This window comes from Olea europaea, unplaced genomic scaffold (genome assembly GCF_002742605.1).
Source record: "Olea europaea var. sylvestris unplaced genomic scaffold, O_europaea_v1 scaffold221, whole genome shotgun sequence".
Classification (NCBI taxonomy): Eukaryota; Viridiplantae; Streptophyta; class Magnoliopsida; order Lamiales; family Oleaceae; genus Olea; species Olea europaea.
In genome coordinates this window covers 127,281-145,490 of record NW_019240124.1, presented here as the reverse complement: position 1 = coordinate 145,490, position 18,210 = coordinate 127,281, and the positions used below count along the sequence as shown (strand labels likewise).

The 18,210-nt window shown below is 35.8% G+C and overlaps 2 protein-coding genes across 2 annotated transcripts in view; both read left to right on the top strand.

The window, feature by feature from the left end:
* Positions 1-489, top strand: part of LOC111380785 — a 12,577-nt gene extending 12,088 nt beyond the window's left edge. Inside the window, exon 12 of the mRNA XM_023004422.1 lies at positions 91-489. Within this exon, the coding sequence (XP_022860190.1) occupies positions 91-180 (90 nt within the window). The 3' untranslated portion in view covers positions 181-489. The remainder of the gene's footprint in view (positions 1-90) is intronic.
* Positions 490-900: 411 nt separating this feature from the next.
* LOC111380831 (phospholipase D delta-like) lies at positions 901-14,181 on the top strand. Its single transcript, XM_023004486.1, has 9 exons — positions 901-2,010; positions 10,723-10,853; positions 11,017-11,242; positions 11,390-11,671; positions 11,757-11,825; positions 12,440-12,587; positions 12,906-13,137; positions 13,241-13,463; positions 13,642-14,181. The coding sequence occupies exons 1-9, from the start codon at positions 1,102-1,104 to the stop codon at positions 13,933-13,935; spliced, it is 2,514 nt and encodes an 837-aa protein (XP_022860254.1). The 5' UTR covers positions 901-1,101; the 3' UTR covers positions 13,936-14,181.
* Positions 14,182-18,210: the final 4,029 nt, after the last annotated feature.

Genomic DNA, 18,210 nt, shown 5'->3' with positions numbered 1-18,210 from the left:
GGCGAGGGGGTGGGGGGATAAAATACTGATGCATGAATATGTAGTGGTTCAACTATAAATTCATTGCACTGAAGTTTTGTTTTTGTACAGATGATAGCATTCATTCAAAGCATCATGATAAAGGCAGCTCCTCCTACTACAAGTTGCACCATTGCCCATACCTACTCTGTAGAGCCTTAGCTTTAATTCCAGTTTCATGGCAACCCATTTTGGCCTCTCTAAATCATTCAATTTTAGAAGTCAATCTTGGATGCTATGTGGAATCAGAGACTCAAGTCAGGATTTGAAATACAAAAAGGTGTATTAATGTCTGTATTTATTGTTATTGGTAATCTTTTTATTTGGAGTCAATATTTCTGTAAGGTAGGAAAGAAAATAGTGTGGATGAAAAAGAAAAATGCAGCCTATGGTTATAAGATGTAGAGAACTAGTTTTTGTTAATTTGCTATCAAATTTTTAGGAGAAAATAATATCTTCATTCTTTCTTTATTTTGTTGAACTTTTTTTTGCCCATATGTTCTAATTTTACTTATGAGTTTCTTGTATGGAAGAAATCTAGCACATTGATGATCATCTATGCATATTTATTAGTGTTTAAGAAGAGATTTAAATGATTACGTATGATTTTACGTTGTTAGATAGATATTTGACATGATGTTCAATGCATGCAAAACATGTGGGTTCAAGCAAAAGTTGTACAAAAATCACACCTTTGTTAGAAATGACACTTTTACCTTATTGGGCGGAGATTGTGTACGCAATGATGAATGTCAAACATTTCCTTTATTCTCGCTTTAAATAAGAAAAAACCTAAAATCAAGAAATAGAACTTCCTTTTCTTTCACGAAACCAAGCGTTGACCTCACACAGTGTTTAAGTTGAATAAAACATGGGGTCCACATAGTTCAAATTTGGTTATCCACGTGTCAACTAATGTTAAACAGAAATATAACTGCCGTCCTCCCTTTGTAACATGAAAAGAAACCCGAAACCCATTATCACTGTTCCATTCATCAACCTCCACTCCCCCACCGTTGGCTAACATCAGAACCACCGCCGTCCGCTACAGCCCATTAGATTGTTATTCTTTTCAATCTAAATATGGCAGAGGAGAGTTCAGAGAATATTATTTACCTCCATGGGGACCTTGATCTCAAGATTCTCGAAGCTCGTTGTTTGCCAAATATGGACCTGGTAACGGAGCCGTTCCGACGCTGTCTCACAGCATTTGACGTTTGTGGAAATCTCTTTAGTTCCTCGCGCCGGAAAAATCACCAGCATCATCACAAGATCATCACGAGTGATCCTTATGTTACGGTTTGCCTAGCCGGAGCTCGGGTGGCGAGTACGCGAGTGATCTCTAATTCGCAGACCCCAGAATGGAATGAGCATTTTAAGATCCCGTTAGCTCATCCTGTATCGCAGGTGGAATTTCAGGTGAAAGATAATGATGTGTTTGGCGCGGATTTAATCGGCGTCGCCACCGTCTCCGCCAAGAGGATCGCCTCCGGTGAGTTCATTGACGAGTGGGTCCCAATTATCGGATCCTATGGGAAGCCTCCGAAACCCGATACAGCGATTAGATTGCAAATGACCTTCATTCCTTGTTCCAAAAATCCGATTTATTCAAATGGTATTTTGGAGGATTATGGATTGAAGAAGAGTTATTTCCCATTGCGCCATGGGGGGAAGCTGACATTGTATCAAGATGCACACGTTCAGGACGGAATGCTGCCGGAGATAGAATTGGATGAGAAGAGGATTTTCGAGCACGAAAACTGTTGGGAGGATATTTGCCATGCGATATTGGAAGCTCACCATGTGGTGTACGTCATTGGATGGTCGATATACCACAAGGTTAAGCTGGTGAGAGAGCAAACCAAGCCATTGCCGGAAGGAGGGTTTTTGAATTTGGGAGAGTTGCTCAAGTACAAGTCTCAAGAAGGGGTAAGGGTATTGCTTTTGGTTTGGGATGACAAGACTTCTCACAGCAAGTTCTTCATTAACACGGTAAGAATTTTAATTATGAATATCGGCCTGCCAAATTATTTCAAAAAAATATATTTTTAAACAGTGATTTGATATCATTTTAATCACACATTTTTCAATAAAATAATATTACACGCAGATCAAAAAAATTTCTTTATTTTTTAACCACACATTTCTCATCAATACATTATTCAAGAATGCATTATTATCAAAATAATGTGGCTCAAACACCCCCTATATATATTGTTGAACGCCTCATTTAGAAGATTAAATTTGAGTGATGGATGCGAGCATTTAACTAAATTTAGTCTTAATCACATCTCGTCATAGTGCGGACTCAATTTTTCCGAAGTCTGTCACGTACACTTTTTTCATAATTGAGTCTTTGTCTTGTCAATGTTTTTTATACCAGAAAGGTTATCTGGTATAGATTGTCTGATAATGGTTTTTGGCATCCATCGTATGTAGTGCTGTTTGCTATCTGATACTAGTATCACGATTCTCAATCTTGAGAGCTTAGTTAAATGCAGGTGCAAATTTTAGAAAAATGGTGAAGTGAGCAGCTTAGAAGGAGATATTTAGGATGACTTTTATATAAAATGGAGAATGGAATGAATAAAAACATAATTTTAAATTATTTAGCTATTGTCATTCGTGTTAGAAAAAATGAGTGAACGACTCACTTTTGACACAATTTTCGGTGGGGCTCGTTGGTCCAATTTGGAATATCAAAGTTGATATGTGTTTTCCTCCGCAGAACATTGAAGTCATGTATTTATTTGTCAAAAATGAAGCTCGGTGAATGAGAAATTGAAGTTTAAAGTGAACCATTGGAAATAATTTATGTTAGTGGGAAAACTATAGTTAACTTTGTCCCATATAGGAAAAACATGGAAATCAAAAACACTTTATATATGGCTATGCATTGGAATGGTGCAATCATGTGTAGCATAGAGGCTCTCTCTCCATGTGCGCATCCAGGGAGGGGTGCAAATCACGGACAAAAATAGCTTTCGGACCTTGAACTTGGGTGCGAGCACGAGCTACGCACACGAATGTCAAAACGAACGGAGCAAAAACTGGTCAGTTTGGATTGTCCGCGTTCTGCAAATTGTCGAAACCGAAGTATAACTCCAAAAACTGCAATGGTTAATGCAGAAACTAATAGTCAGATTTAGCCTAAATAATTTCTAGCAGTTTAAACTCAGATACAGTTCTATTTTCTGTTTTTGTTCCGTCTCCTCCTGTGTCCATTCCAGTAAGGTGATATTGTTCGAACACTCGTCGAGTTCACCGGAGTAGAATCGCAATGCTCTGATTCTGCTGGTTACCGTTGTATCCTGGAAGACATGCGCTCGAACTAAACCTCTAGCACTACGGTGATAGGGCGAATTTATCTTAAGGAAACTGTGTTTATACAGGCATCGGGTTGAAAATTTATCTGCTATTTATTTAGTTTGCATTTTATTCTTGCATATTTATTTATTTAACGATTTACACATTTGCAACATATTTGACTCATATATTATTTGTTAAATTTATGTTAGAAATAGATAAATAAAATAAACGGTTTTTTTCCCTAATTCGTTATATGTGTGAAAAATAGATTTCACATATAAGGTATTTCTATTTGTAAATGAAAAAATTTGTGTTGTTTTAGTTAGTGTATAAATAAAAATACTTTATATAAATTTTGTGCAAATACGGTGAGCTTCGCCTGCAAATACGGTGAGCTGCCATATACGGTGAGCTTTCTACAGATACGGTAGGTAGCATATACGGTAAGGTGCAAATATGGTAAGGTGCCTGACATATACGGTAAGCTGTCAAATACGGTGAATTGAACTGTCAAATATGATAAGCAATTGTCAAATACGGTAAGCGTGAATCCGGTGTCTAAAACACAAATATGGTATATGAGAGTCCAATTCCACTCCATACACTACCAATTAAATTTACCAACAAATTTAAGACAAATTTCTTAATACATATTGGTAGTAAACAAGTTTATTTGTTTATTGAAAACTAATAATTGTTTCATTTTTAGAAATGGCTGCCGAACCAATCAATATGGATGTGACCCAAACTGTTCCTGCTGGAAATCAAGTTGTGAGCTCTACTATGGCTCAAGGGCCAAGCTCTGTTGTGGCTAACTTGCCTAGTCGTGTTGTGAGTCAAATTTTGGCTCCAACAACTGGCCAAACGGTTACTGTTTCGGTTAATTATGGAGAGAAACTGGAGAAATTCAATAGCTTGAATTTCAAGAGGTGGCAGCAAAAAATACTGTTTTACTTGACCACCTTGAATCTTGTGAGATTCTTGACTGAAATTGCTTCTGTACTCAATGAAGGAGAAGGAGATATTCAAGCAGTCAGTGCACTTGATGCTTGGAAGCATTCGGACTTTTTATGCCAAAACTACATTATGAATAGTTTAGCAGACACGCTATACAATGTGTATAGCACGATGAAAACTGCTAAGGAGTTGTGGGAGTCTTTGGACCGGAAATACAAAATTGAGGATGTCGAGGCTAAAAAGTTTATAGTCGGTAGATTCCTAAACTATAAGATGGTGGACTCCAAAACTGTTATCAGTCAAGTGTAAGAACTCCAAGTGATTCTTCATGAAATTTATGTAGAAGGGATAGTGTTGAGTGAAACCTTTCAAGTGGCAGCAATTATTGAAAAATTGTCCCCCGCATGGAAAGAATTCAAAAATTATTTGAAACACAAACGAAAAGAAATGAATGTTGAAGAACTTATTGTTAGACTTCAAATTGAAGAAGACAACAAAAGTTCAGAAAAGAAGTGGTTTAATCCTGGTGTAGCTAAAGTCAATGTTGTGGAGCATGATCAAAGCAGTAAGACTTACAAAAACAAGTTTGGGCCATCCGGTGGTAAAAAGACCAAGCACGGACCGAAAGGTGGAATTTCTAAGAAGAAATTTCAAGGGAAATGCTTCAATTGTGACAAAGTAGGCCACAAGTCTTCGGAGTGCAGAATGCTAAAGAAGAAGACGAAAGAAGCAAATATGGTTGATTACATGGCACAAGATGTCTCAGAAATGAATCTTGCAGCTGTTATTTCTGAAGTGAACATGGTGGGTTCAAACTCTAAAGAGTGGTGGATTGACACCGGTGCTACAAGGCATGTGTACTCTGATAAAGAGTAGTTTGCTATGTTCGAAGCAATTGAGAACGGGGAGAAGCTGTTCATGAGAAATTCAGCAACCTCTGAAATCAAGGGTCAAGGAAAAGTGATTCTAAAGATGACCTCGGGAAAGGAGCTGACTCTAAAAAATGTGCTATATGTGCCGAAAATTCGTAAGAATTTAGTGTCTGGATAGCTTTTGAATGAGCATGGTTTTCGCATTGTATTTGAATCAAACAAAGTCACTCTATCAAAAAGTGGAATGTTTGTCAGAAAATATTATGTTTCCGACGGTATGTTTAAGTTGAATGTAATGGTTGTCAAACCAAAATTGAATAAATCAAATTCTTCTGCTTATTTGCTTGAATCTTCCAATTTGTGGCATGGTAGACTAGAATATGTTAACTATGATACTTTACGTGGACTAGTTAACTCGAATTGCATACCCAAGTTCCATAATGATTTCGAACATAAGTGTGAAACTTGTGTTGAGACAAAATTGACAAGATCATCCTTTAAGTCAGTTGAACGGAACACAGAACTACTTGATTTAATTCACAGTGATGTTTGTGACTTAAAACTTGTACAAACAAGAGGTGGCAACAAGTATTTTATTACATTTGTCGACGATGGCACAAAATACTGCTATGTGTGTCTGCTTAAAAGCAAGGATGGAGTTATAGAGAAATTTGTTCTCTATAAAAATGAAGTTGAAACTCAACTTAATAAGAAAATTAAGATACTACGAAATGATCGAGGTGGTGAGTATGGAGCACAGTTTGCTGATTTCTGTGCATAACACGGAATCATACATGAAACCACCGCACCTTATTCACTGCAACAAAACGGTGCAGCTGAACGAAAAAATCGTACCTTAAAAGAAATGATGAATGTAATGCTAGTAAGTTCTAGGATACCTCAAAACATGTGGGAGGAAGCTGTGTTATCAGCAAATTACCTTTTAAATAAGGTGGCCCGAAAGAAATTGGAAAAGACCCCTTATGAGTTATGGAAAGGAAGAAAGTCTACTTATAAACACTTGCGAGTATGGGGGTGTCTTGCAAAAGTGGTTGTTCCAACACCAAAGAAGGTAAGGATAGACCTGAAAACTATAGACTACGTCTTCATTGGCTATGCACGTAATAGCAGTGCTTATCGATTTCTTGTGTATGATTCAAAAATTCCAGACATACACAAAAACACGGTAATGGAATCGAGGAATGCTTCATTCTTTGAAAAAGTATTTCCATACAAGTCCAAAGAGGAAGCCAACTTCTCTAAACGAATATATGAGACAATGACTGAAAATAATCATGACGAAGAATTAGAAGAGAAGACTGATGTTAGACGCAACAAATGGAAAAGGACAGAAAAGTCTTATGGTCCTGATTTTCTGACCTATATGCTAGAAATCAAATCTCAAAGTTATCAAGAAGCTGTGAATTCCTCAGAAGGACCTCAATGGAAAGACGTCATTAAAGGTGAAATAGATTACATACTACAAAATCATACATGGAAGCTAGTGGATCTTCCTCCTGGATGCAAACCACTTTGCTACAAATAGATTTTAAAAAGGAAAATAAAAGCAGATGAAACTATCAAAAAATATAAGGCCAGATTAGTAATAAAAGGTTACAAACAAAGGGAAGACCTTGATTACTTTGATACGTATTCTCCAGTGACGATAATAACATCTATTAGGGTGATGCTTGCGATTGCTGCTTTGCAAAATCTAGAAGTACATCAAATGGATATTAAAACTACTTTTCTAAATGGAGATTTAGAAGAAGAAATTTACATGGAACAACCCGAGGGGTTTTCGTCACCAGGATAGGAAAAGAAAGTCTGTAAATTGGTGAAATCACTATATGGCTTAAAACAAGCACACAAACAATGACATGAAAAATTTGACAATATCATGATAGAGAGTGGATTTAAAATTAATGAATATGACAAATGTGTTTATGTCAAAGACACTAAAGATGGCTATGACATTTTATGTCTTTACGTTGACGACGTGCTTATTGTTGGTAGTAACAATAAGATGATTGAATCCACTAAAAATATATTAAATTCAAGATTTGATATGAAAGACATGGGTTTAACTGATGTTATACTTGGAGTAAAAAACTCAAGAACATTAGATGAGCTTGTTCTAAACCAGTCACATTATGTGGACAAAATTTTGGAAAAGTTCAGTAAGGATGATACTGGCTTGGCCAGAACACCAATAGATACAAGTCAACATCTATAAAAAAAAATAAGGGTGAAAGTGTCTTTCAAGTAGAATACTCAAGGATTATTGGAAGTCTAATGTACTTAATGAGTTGTACAAGACTAGACATAGCCTACACAATCAATAAATTGAGTAGATATACGAGTAATCCAGGAAATGATCACTGGAAAGGTATAGTAAGAGTACTGAGGTACTTAAGATATTCTCGTGACTATGGAATATACTACACTAGACATCCAACAGTCATTGAAAGATATAGTGATTCTAATTGGATATCTAATATAAAAGGCTCAAAGTCCACAGTAGATATGTGTTCACTTTGGGAAGTGCTGTCATCTCGTGGAAATCCTCTAAGGAAACGGTTATAACCAGATCTAAGATGGAATCTGAGTTTATAGCCCTAGATAAATGTGGTGAAGAGGCCGAATGGTTGCGCAGCTTCTTAGAGGATATTTTAAGATGGTCCAAACTTGTGCCTGCAATTTGCATATATTGTGACAGTCAATCAGCAATAGGAAGAGCACAGAGTAACATGTACAATGGTAAGTCTAGATATATACGTCGTATACACAATACCATTAGACAACTACTCTCAACTGGAGTTATTACAATTGACTATATTAGGTCAAAGGATAACATTGCGGATCTGCTAACCAATGGGTTAAATAGAGAGTTAGTTGGGAAATTATCGAAAGGAATGAGACTCAAGCCCTTAAAAGAATAAGTCATTACAAAGGAAACCCAACCTAGTTAACTGAAGATCCCAAGATCTAGGTTTAAGGGACAATCTAACTGTAAAGACTTGATAAAATCACTGTAGGGGTATCACCTCCTGTCCATTCCTATGATATAACAGTGATGCCCGTAAGGATGAAGGTTAAGCAATAGGCTTTTAATGATTCTTACGCGTCGAAAATCAAGTCAAGTAATGTGGGTTACTTGTAATAAAAAATCACCTATGTGAGAAAGAAGTGGGGCCGCTTCTAAAAGAATTGTGTGGGGCTCAATTCTTAGAAACTCTCACAGAACCAGGCATATATTCATGGCCAAAACGAACATAATAATGAGAACTGAAGGGTGTTAAGAAGAATCCTGTGTAAAGTTTATCATCGTTTACACAAACGGCAGAACAGTTTAAATCGCATCTATTGGTCAGCCAGTAAAATAAATATGCTTTCATAAGGGAGGGTTTAAAGGGCAACACCTACCTATCCTATGTAGGATTCAACTGTTGAACTTTATCACAAAATCTTATGTCTCACATTTCGTGTCTCTCCCAATTTTTATTCACGTGGGGGATTGTTGGAAAAAATGAGAGAACGACTCACTTTTGGCACAATTTTTGGGGGACCCGTTAGTCCAATTTGGAATATCAAAGTTGATATGTGTTGTCCTCCGCGAGAATATCGAAGTCATGTATTTATTTGTCAAAAATGAAGTTCGGGTGAATGAGAAATTGGAGTTTAAAGTGGACCGTTGGAAATGGTCTATGTTGGTGGGAAAACTATAGTTAACTTTGTCCCACATAGGAAAAACATGGAAACCAAAACCACTTTATATATGGTTATGTATTGGAATGGAGTGATCATGTGTAGTATAGAGGCTATCTCCACGTGCGCGCGTAGGGGGGTGCAAATCACAGACAGAAATAGCCTTCGGACCTTCTTTTGAGTATCTGAAACTCCTAAAACTCCAATGGTCGAAATCGAAGTGTAACTCCAAAAACTGCAATGGTTAATGCAGAAACTAATAGTCAGATTCAACCTATATAATTTCACTAAATTTCCAGCAGTTTATATACTGAAATTTTCGTCTGCAATTTCCAACAGTTTAAACTCAGATACAGTTCTATTTTTTGTTTTTGTTCCGTCTCCTCATGTATCCATTCCAGTAAGGTGATATTGCTCGAACACTCGTCGAGTTCGTCGGAGTAGAATCGCAATGCTCGAATTCTGCTGGTTACCATTATATCCTAGGAGACAGGCGCTCGAACTAAACCTCTAGCACTACGGTGAGGGGGCGAATTTGTTTTAAGGAAACTGTGTTTACACAGGCCTCGTGATGAAAATTTATCTGCTATTTATTTAGTTTGCATTTTATTTTTACAGATTTATTTATTTAACGATTTACACATTTGCAACATACTTGACTCATATATTGTTTGTTAAATTTATGTTATATTGTTTGTTAAATTTATGTTAGAAATAGATAAATAAAATAATTTTTTTTTCTAATTCGTTATATGTGTGAAAAATAGATTTCACATATACGGTATTTCTATTTGTAAGTGAAAAAATTTGTGTTGTTTTAGTTAGTGTATGAATAAAAATACTTTATACAAATTTTGTGCAAATATGGTGAGTTTCGCCTGCAAATGCAGTGAGCTGCCATATATGGTGAGCTTTCTGCAAATACGGTAGGCAACATATACGATAAGGTGCAAATACGGTAAGGTGCCTGGCATATACGTAAGCTACCAAATACGGTGAGCTGTCTGGCATATACGGTAAGCTGCCATATACGGTGAATTGAACTGTCAAATATGGTAAGCAATTGTCAAATACGGTAAGCGTAAATCCGGTGTCTAAAACACAAATACAGTAAATGGGAGCCCAATTCCACTCCATACACTACCAATTAAATTTACCAACAATTTGTCCCACACCCTTTCCGAATTAAACTCCAATTGTAGTTGGGGGAAGATGTTTTCTATTTGCTGTTGGGTATAAGTGTACGCGCATTTCTATTCCCATGTCGAAACACAATGACTAATTAGCATAAGCAGCAAGATATATACCAAGGTTTGTTTTCTTATCCCATATCTCCATTCTGATTTCTACTTCAAGTTTAGAATTACATGCCCGTGAGGGAATATCAAAAGTATGGTAGAAATGAACTTAAGAACTGCCAAATGTTGATGACGTTGCTGCTGTTCAATTATCTTGCTCAGAATTGGTTATGGATTAGTTCGGCAAATTTTAGGATATGGAGATTTGTTGAAACAGCGAACAAGTCATATTCGTAATGACAGTGAGCTAATAATAGTCCAAGTGATGCAATTACAAGAAGAACATAATGTAACTGAAATTTGATGTGGAAGGAGAAATGTCATGTTACTTTATCAGTATATTATTGCTGTTGATTGGTACTTAAAAATTAGAACTTGTATCAGTTATCATAAAGTCATGCTCGTTTCCAACTCATAGAAATATGTTGTACCATACCAAGTTGTCAGATAATGTTGGATTAGTCATAGCATGGCAAAAGAAGTACCAAAGTAACATTTAACATTCATTTATTTTCCTTTTGTCATTCTATTGATCGTTTTGATTGCCATTTTTAGTGCAGGCAGGAGTAATGCAAACTCATGATGAAGAAACTCGGAAGTTTTTCAAGCACTCATCTGTCATTTGTGTGCTGTCACCTCGATATGCAAGCAGTAAACTTAGCATTTTCAAGCAACAGGCATGCCTTAATATGTATTATCAATTTCTTCGTGCATTCCTTTCAGTTCAAACTCAGTAATTATTTGGTTATAAACGAATGTTAGCTTCGAGTCAAGACTGCTGCTTAAAAATTTCTCTTCATTAGGCTTCCCATTGAGAGAAAATTCTAAAGTAGATAACTTCACCAGCAGAAAAGTGCATTTATGATAATGTTCTTTATTACTCAGGTTGTAGGAACACTTTATACGCACCACCAGAAATGTGTGATTGTGGACACTCAAGGCCAAGGCAATAATCGGAAGATAACTGCTTTCATCGGTGGTCTTGACCTCTGTGATGGCCGCTATGATACACCTGAACATCGATTATTTCGTGATCTCAACACTGTCTTTGAGGATGATTTTCATAATCCGACATTTCCTGTAAGCATCTCTATAATTATTCTCCTCAAAGAAAAAAAAAAGTTCATATATTCATTATGACGTATGCATAATGCAGTTTTACGATCATATGCTTTTTTGTCCTTTTAATTTTGTGATCGATATAGCTTGATTCTTGTTCTGTAATAGCCAGGAACAAAGAGCCCAAGACAACCATGGCATGATTTACACTGCAAAATTGAAGGACCAGCTGCTTATGATGTGCTCACAAACTTCGAGCAAAGGTGGAGGAAAGCCACAAAATGGTTGGAGATTGGACGACATTTTAAAAGAATATCACATTGGCATGATGATGCTTTGATAAAGATTGAACGCATTTCGTGGATAACCAGTCCCTCCACAACTGTTCCGAATGACCATCCATCATTATGGGTTACCCGAGAAGATGATCCTGAAAACTGGAGTATTCAGGTTCATAAGAATTTCTTGCCAAAAGAATCTCTTTAGATTTTAGGCGACTAAACTTCTTCTTGATAGGTTATATTGACGTCAACAGGTTTTCCGATCCATAGATTCGGGTTCTTTGAAAGGATTTCCCAAGAACGTCCATATGGCTGAGGCCCAAGTATGAATTAAACTTTACTTTTGTCGTTTTGAACTCCACAAGCATTCTTCGTACACAATATTGAACGATACGATAAGATTTTTACTTCATTTCTGTCAAATACTGTCTAAATTCGTATACCAAACACAATAGATCACAATAATCATGAACTTGCTTATCCGCATGCAAATTGGTTCCCGAATGACCATCCATCATTATGGGTTACCCGAGAAGATGATCCTGAAAACTGGAGTATTCAGGTTCATAAGAATTTCTTGCCAAAAGAATCTCTTTAGATTTTAGGCGACTAAACTTCTTCTTGATAGGTTATATTGACGTCAACAGGTTTTCCGATCCATAGATTCGGGTTCTTTGAAAGGATTTCCCAAGAACGTCCATATGGCTGAGGCCCAAGTATGAATTAAACTTTACTTTTGTCGTTTTGAACTCCACAAGCATTCTTCGTACACAATATTGAACGATACGATAAGATTTTTACTTCATTTCTGTCAAATACTGTCTAAATTCGTATACCAAACACAATAGATCACAATAATCATGAACTTGCTTATCCGCATGCAAATTGGTTCGTTGTTTATGGTGATAAACAATTTTTCGAATGTTCTCTGTTTCAGAACCTAGTCTGTGCCAAAAACCTGGTGATTGACAAGAGCATTCAAACGGCTTATATTCAGGCGATAAGATCTGCCCAACATTTCATATACATTGAGAATCAATATTTCCTTGGGTCATCTTATGCTTGGCCCTCCTACAAACATGCAGGTGAAGCTCCATTTTTTTTTTTTTTTAAGAAATTCTAGTTTTACACTGGCTTGGAAGGCATTGGGATATCCAATTTATATACATAGGCGAAGCTCTTAAATGACTACTTATCTAATTGAGTCCCAAAATGATAATCAACAAAAAGGAAGAAATGCTACTTGTTTTGAAAACACAATTTACTATAACAAAAATTAAAATGCAGTGGGGGTGATCAACCTAATTAGGTCGAGCTTATAAGTATTTAGGTTGTCCATATTTAGTCTTTGAACTCTCATATAACAGTCTCTTTCCTTGGATAAACTTTTATTGTCTCCTTAGGTGCTGATAACTTAATCCCAATGGAGCTGGCATTAAAGATTACCAGTAAAATCAGGGCGAAGCAGAGATTCACAGTTTATGTTGTAGTCCCAATGTGGCCTGAAGGTGTTCCCACTTCTGCCTCTGTACAAGAAATTCTATATTGGCAGGTAACCATAATTCTTGTATATGCATGTTCTATTCATGTTACTGAGATGAAATATTATTCACTTTATTGTTTGAACTGTACCATGTCATCTCTAACGTTCTTTAATATATTTTCATTCAAAATTATCAATAACAAAGAAACCAAGGAAAAAGTTTTTGCTGCTTCAGTCTCTTTATCAACCCCGAAGATATGAAATAGAACTTCCGCAGGTGTCAGCTTCACAAAAATTTGGAAGATTCATGATTTATGTACATGCCAAGGGAATGATAGTGGACGATGACTACGTGATACTCGGATCTGCAAATATAAACCAACGATCTATGGCCGGTTCAAGAGATACAGAGATTGCCATGGGCGCTTTTCAGCCTCATCAAACTTGGGCGAAAAAGAAGGCTCATCCACATGGCCAGGTTAGCCATTATTGTAGTTATACAACATGTTAGTTCTTAGCCAAGCATGCTCATTGTCTAAAATTGCCTAATAGTTGCAGCTGATCTTTCTTTTTGGAAAATGAACCGATCTTTTTCATCCACCACAACGGTGAAACGCTTATGATTAAAACGGGGCCTGACCTCTGTGTGTTTGCAGATTTACGGATACAGAATGTCACTTTGGGCAGAGCACATGGGAAATATTGACGATTGCTTGAAGGAGCCTGGAAGTTTGGATTGTGTCAAGTATGTAAATCGTATTGCTGAAACTAACTGGAAGAAATATGTAGCTGACGAGTTCACTCCATTGCAAGGCCATCTTCTCAAATATCCTGTCGACATAGATGTTAATGGAAAGGTAAATCCGCTGCCCAGTCATGAAAATTTCCCGGATGTTGGTGGTAAGGTGCTTGGAGCTCCAACCAATCTTCCTGACGCTTTGACGACTTAGCCTCCCTCATTGTTCTGTATCCATAGATTATCGGTACCCCTTCGTGTTTCTTCTGATTCGTATGTATATCATTTGGCACCCGGAAATGGGCGGTGGGGGTGGGAGGGAAGAACTCAAAACATAACTATATTTGAGAGAAGCAAATTCAGCAGAATACAGGTGCAAGATTTTAAAGTCATTGCCTTGTAATGTAACATTAGGTAGTGCTGCTATTGTTCATATATGTGTCTGTCTCTTGGATATATATATTCCCCCCTGATTCAGAAAAAAAAAAAAATGAGAAAATTATCAAAATAGTCAACTTTTGGCTTTGTATTTACAAAAAATGTCACTTTTTTTTGACATTGCAAGAATGTCAATTTTAGACATATTTGGCCTTAAAGCTAAATTTAAATACCCAATATATTCTAATTAAATGAGATTTGACCAATCAAACAAATTATACAAAATTATGCAAGATTGTCAGAGGAAATTGAATTATTCAAGAAAAAAATGCAGAGCAAAAACGAAAATGTATGCCCCAATCCCTCATTTGAAGAAGAAAATTGCCGTGAAGGAAAGGAAGAGAAAACGAAATCTCTAAATCCCTAAAATTCACTCTTCTCTGTGACAAAATCGACCACCGTCGGCGAACCCAAAATGCTGTGAAGGAAAGGAAGAGAAAATGAAAACCCGTAAATCCCTAAAACTCACTCCTCTCTGTGACGAAATCGACCACCGACGGCGAACCCAAAATGCCGTGAAGGAAAGGAAGAGAAAACGGAATCCCTAAACCTCGCTCCTCTCTGTGACAAAATCAATCACCACCGGCGAACTCCTCTACCTCACCGAAAACGGAATCCCGAAAACTATAAAACACAGTCCTCAAACGACGTCACAAGTACAAAGTACGATCTTCTCACTGCTCCGGTCTCTAGGTGTCGGTCGCCAACTGCCTAGCACTACTCCTATATAAGTTAATCTGATTTCTGTGGTTGCGTTTGTCGTTTTTGCCTTTTTTGAAAAGGATTTATTGGGTTTTCATTTTGGTGTTTATTTGTGTGTGTTGATAGATGTGTTTGTTTATGGGTGTATGGGTTTTTGTGGATTGGAGGTGGAGATGAAAATTGAAATTGATTGCAAACGACGTCCACCGTCATTCACTCCACCGCCAAGCAAGATTTTTGTCTTTTGTAGTAATATGTTAAGGTTAGTGATTTCTTTGTCTTTTGCATATTCTTTTTTGGAAAAAAAAGGAAGTTCTTCTACATTGTTGAGTTAGGAACGTAAATTGATGTTTTCGGAAGAAACATGGCTCTTGAGACTGATTTTTTTACCTATGTTTACAACCGTAGAACGTGATTATAATAATGATGATAATGTGGCTGCTGCTGAGAAAGATGGTATACATAAGTTGAGCAAATCCTCGAATTGTAAACCTGCAACGAATATATGTGTTGTACGGCATCACAAGTGCTGCTACACTAGTCTCACCATTTGATTTGGTAAGTGAACTCTATTCATAATGAAGCTTCAATCTTGTATAGTTCTATTAATCAAGTTTGAAGCTGCCGGTTTACTAGTATGTAGTTTTTTTATTGTTGTTATGTAATTGTCATTCCAGTTCTTATTTTAGTACGATGTGTGAGTTCCAATACGCGATCTTAAATTATGAAGTGAATCAATTGAAATTATAACATTTAGTTGCAAAGATAGATTAAGGATGTTTTTTTAAGTTTGTATTCCACTTGTGAATGCTAAAAGAATATGTTGCAATGATGCATGAAATAATTGCAGATCTTGGTGAATATTCATGTGATTGTGCATGTGTTCGTAACTTCTATGATCCTCTATTCGTTCATCTATGGCCCTTGAGGAATAATATTGTTTAAGATTATACATTTCTCAGTGAAAATACATTTCAAATATAGAAGTTCACTCGATTTAAATCGAGAACGTGCAACTGGAATCACTAATTTTGTCCAACTTTCCTTAAGTTGATACTCATCACTCAAAAAGAAGAAAATTCAGAAGATGAAGATGAAGAAAATTTGAAAATATGTGTGTGAGAGAGAGAGAGAGATTTTTAGTTTTCCTAGAGAACATAATGCAACCAATCGATTTCACTTCCCTAATTAATCAACCAAAGGATGAGTACAATAGAAACACCATAACGTCTCCAGATCCAACGGTATAGAAGGTGACACATGGTAGCATTTCAACAAATCCATTTATTTAGAAAAAAAAACGTGTTTCCAAGATGTGCAACTTCAATTGAAAATGCGAGTTTAGTTGACAAAATCAATTAATCAATTTAACGTATCTCAACCTTGGTACAATAGTCCCAATTCACAGTGCAATAGGTTCTGCCTTGGTCAACATCATTTCCTCATGATCAACAACATTTAATATTGAACAAACTCAAGCAATCCAAGGATTTATATTACTCAAAGGCAACACTTCCTTACCAATATCTGCAGGATTAAATGAGGAGAAATCTTTTTGAATTTAACAATCATTTGTGAAATAACATCTCTAATAATGAAATCTAACATCAACATGTTTAGATCTATTATGTATTACATGATTTCTACTAATTAAATATATAACAAATTGACTTTCAGAATACAGAAGAACTTCTTTATCTATAAAATGAAATTCATGCAACTTCCTTTACCAAACACCCTTTTTTATTGCACCAATAATATCAATATACTATGTCTCAATTGAAGACAAAACAACAATTTTCTATAGTTGAGATTTTCAAGTATTACAAAGAGAATACATATATGTAGAAGTAGATTTTCTATTATTTCTATTACATGCATATTATGAATCGAACTTTGCTGCTTGTACATCACGATTTACTGACATGGATTTTGTGGGAATTAGAAAAACAAAAGTTGAAATGTATCCTCTTATACAAAAGCAAAGTTTTCCTTTTAGCAATAGCTACTTGCAGTCGCATATTTTATAATTACGGATGCCAGCTGTTTATGTATATTGTCAAAGACTTAATCACCCACTGAACTTTATCTTGTTTTATTTGGGTATCTTGCTATGTTGCATGTTCTATTTGAGTTCGTGTTGAGTCTATTTTAAATGCACCACGACTGCCTATCAACCACAAAATATAGAACATGTTTAAAATTCAGTTTACATGCTAAGTTTGACTGCTGTCACAAGAAGAAAAAAAGAATATACGTACAATATATATTAAATCTGTACAAAACTTAATTTTTTAACTTGCAATATTTATATATGCCTACTTTCGATAAAGTTCCACGTATGATGTTGAAAACTTACCTAATGAAGTCAACTGCTTATTTTTGAATACATTATTAACTAATTAAAGTTAAAGCTCAAGAGAAATGAATATGATTGATACCCAATTCTAAACCTATTGCCATGGCTAATTAATATGATTAATGAAATCGGCAATTTAAAATTGTTTAATAAATTAAATATGAAATATGTTCTTGTTCCCTAATCTATACGGCAAAAAGACTTCCAGTACACGAAGTTATTAAGAAGATTAATCGTAATCCTTGTGATGACAAAGTGGATAGTTAATTCTGGTATGTACACAATTGTCGCTTCTAGACCAAAACAATAATTCTACTTTTCTTTATTGTATTTTCATTATGGAGATGCCCGACTGACCTTATTAGATTTAAATTGAGTGGTTTTAAGTCCATTACATGTAATTTAATTATAACTAGAGAAGACTAAATCGTTTTCAAATGAGCTTACAATCCTTATCTATAAATTTCTAGGTGAACTTTGGGATAATGAGAATATTTGGACCTTTTCTATGTGTAGTAGTGTTATTTGTTAGAGGTATTATAGCACTAAATAAATAAAAAAAATGAAAGAAAAACTACAATTACGAGTAGATCGATTCCAACATTTTTAAGGAATAAGAGATTTGAAAGCACTTCCTGTAATAGAACATGCCAACCACAAAATGCACCACGATCGTTTGAGTTCTTGTTAAGTGTGTTTTACATGCACCACGACTCGCTATCAAGCACGTTTAAGAGAATAGCAATATTAGAAATCGTCTGAGCGTTCGAACTTCAAAAGTTCACGTGAAATCAAGTGCTCTCTATGTTAATTTTGTTTTCGGATTCTAGTATGGAATTAGAGTTTATATACACTACTCATATCCTAGCTAATGTTTCTGCACATATTAGCTAGGATTATCATCTTCTGCACATATTAGCTAGGATTATCATCTTCCGGTGATAAAAATCAAGTGCAATTGTACGCTTTTTGCGTTTGTTAGGTGACTAA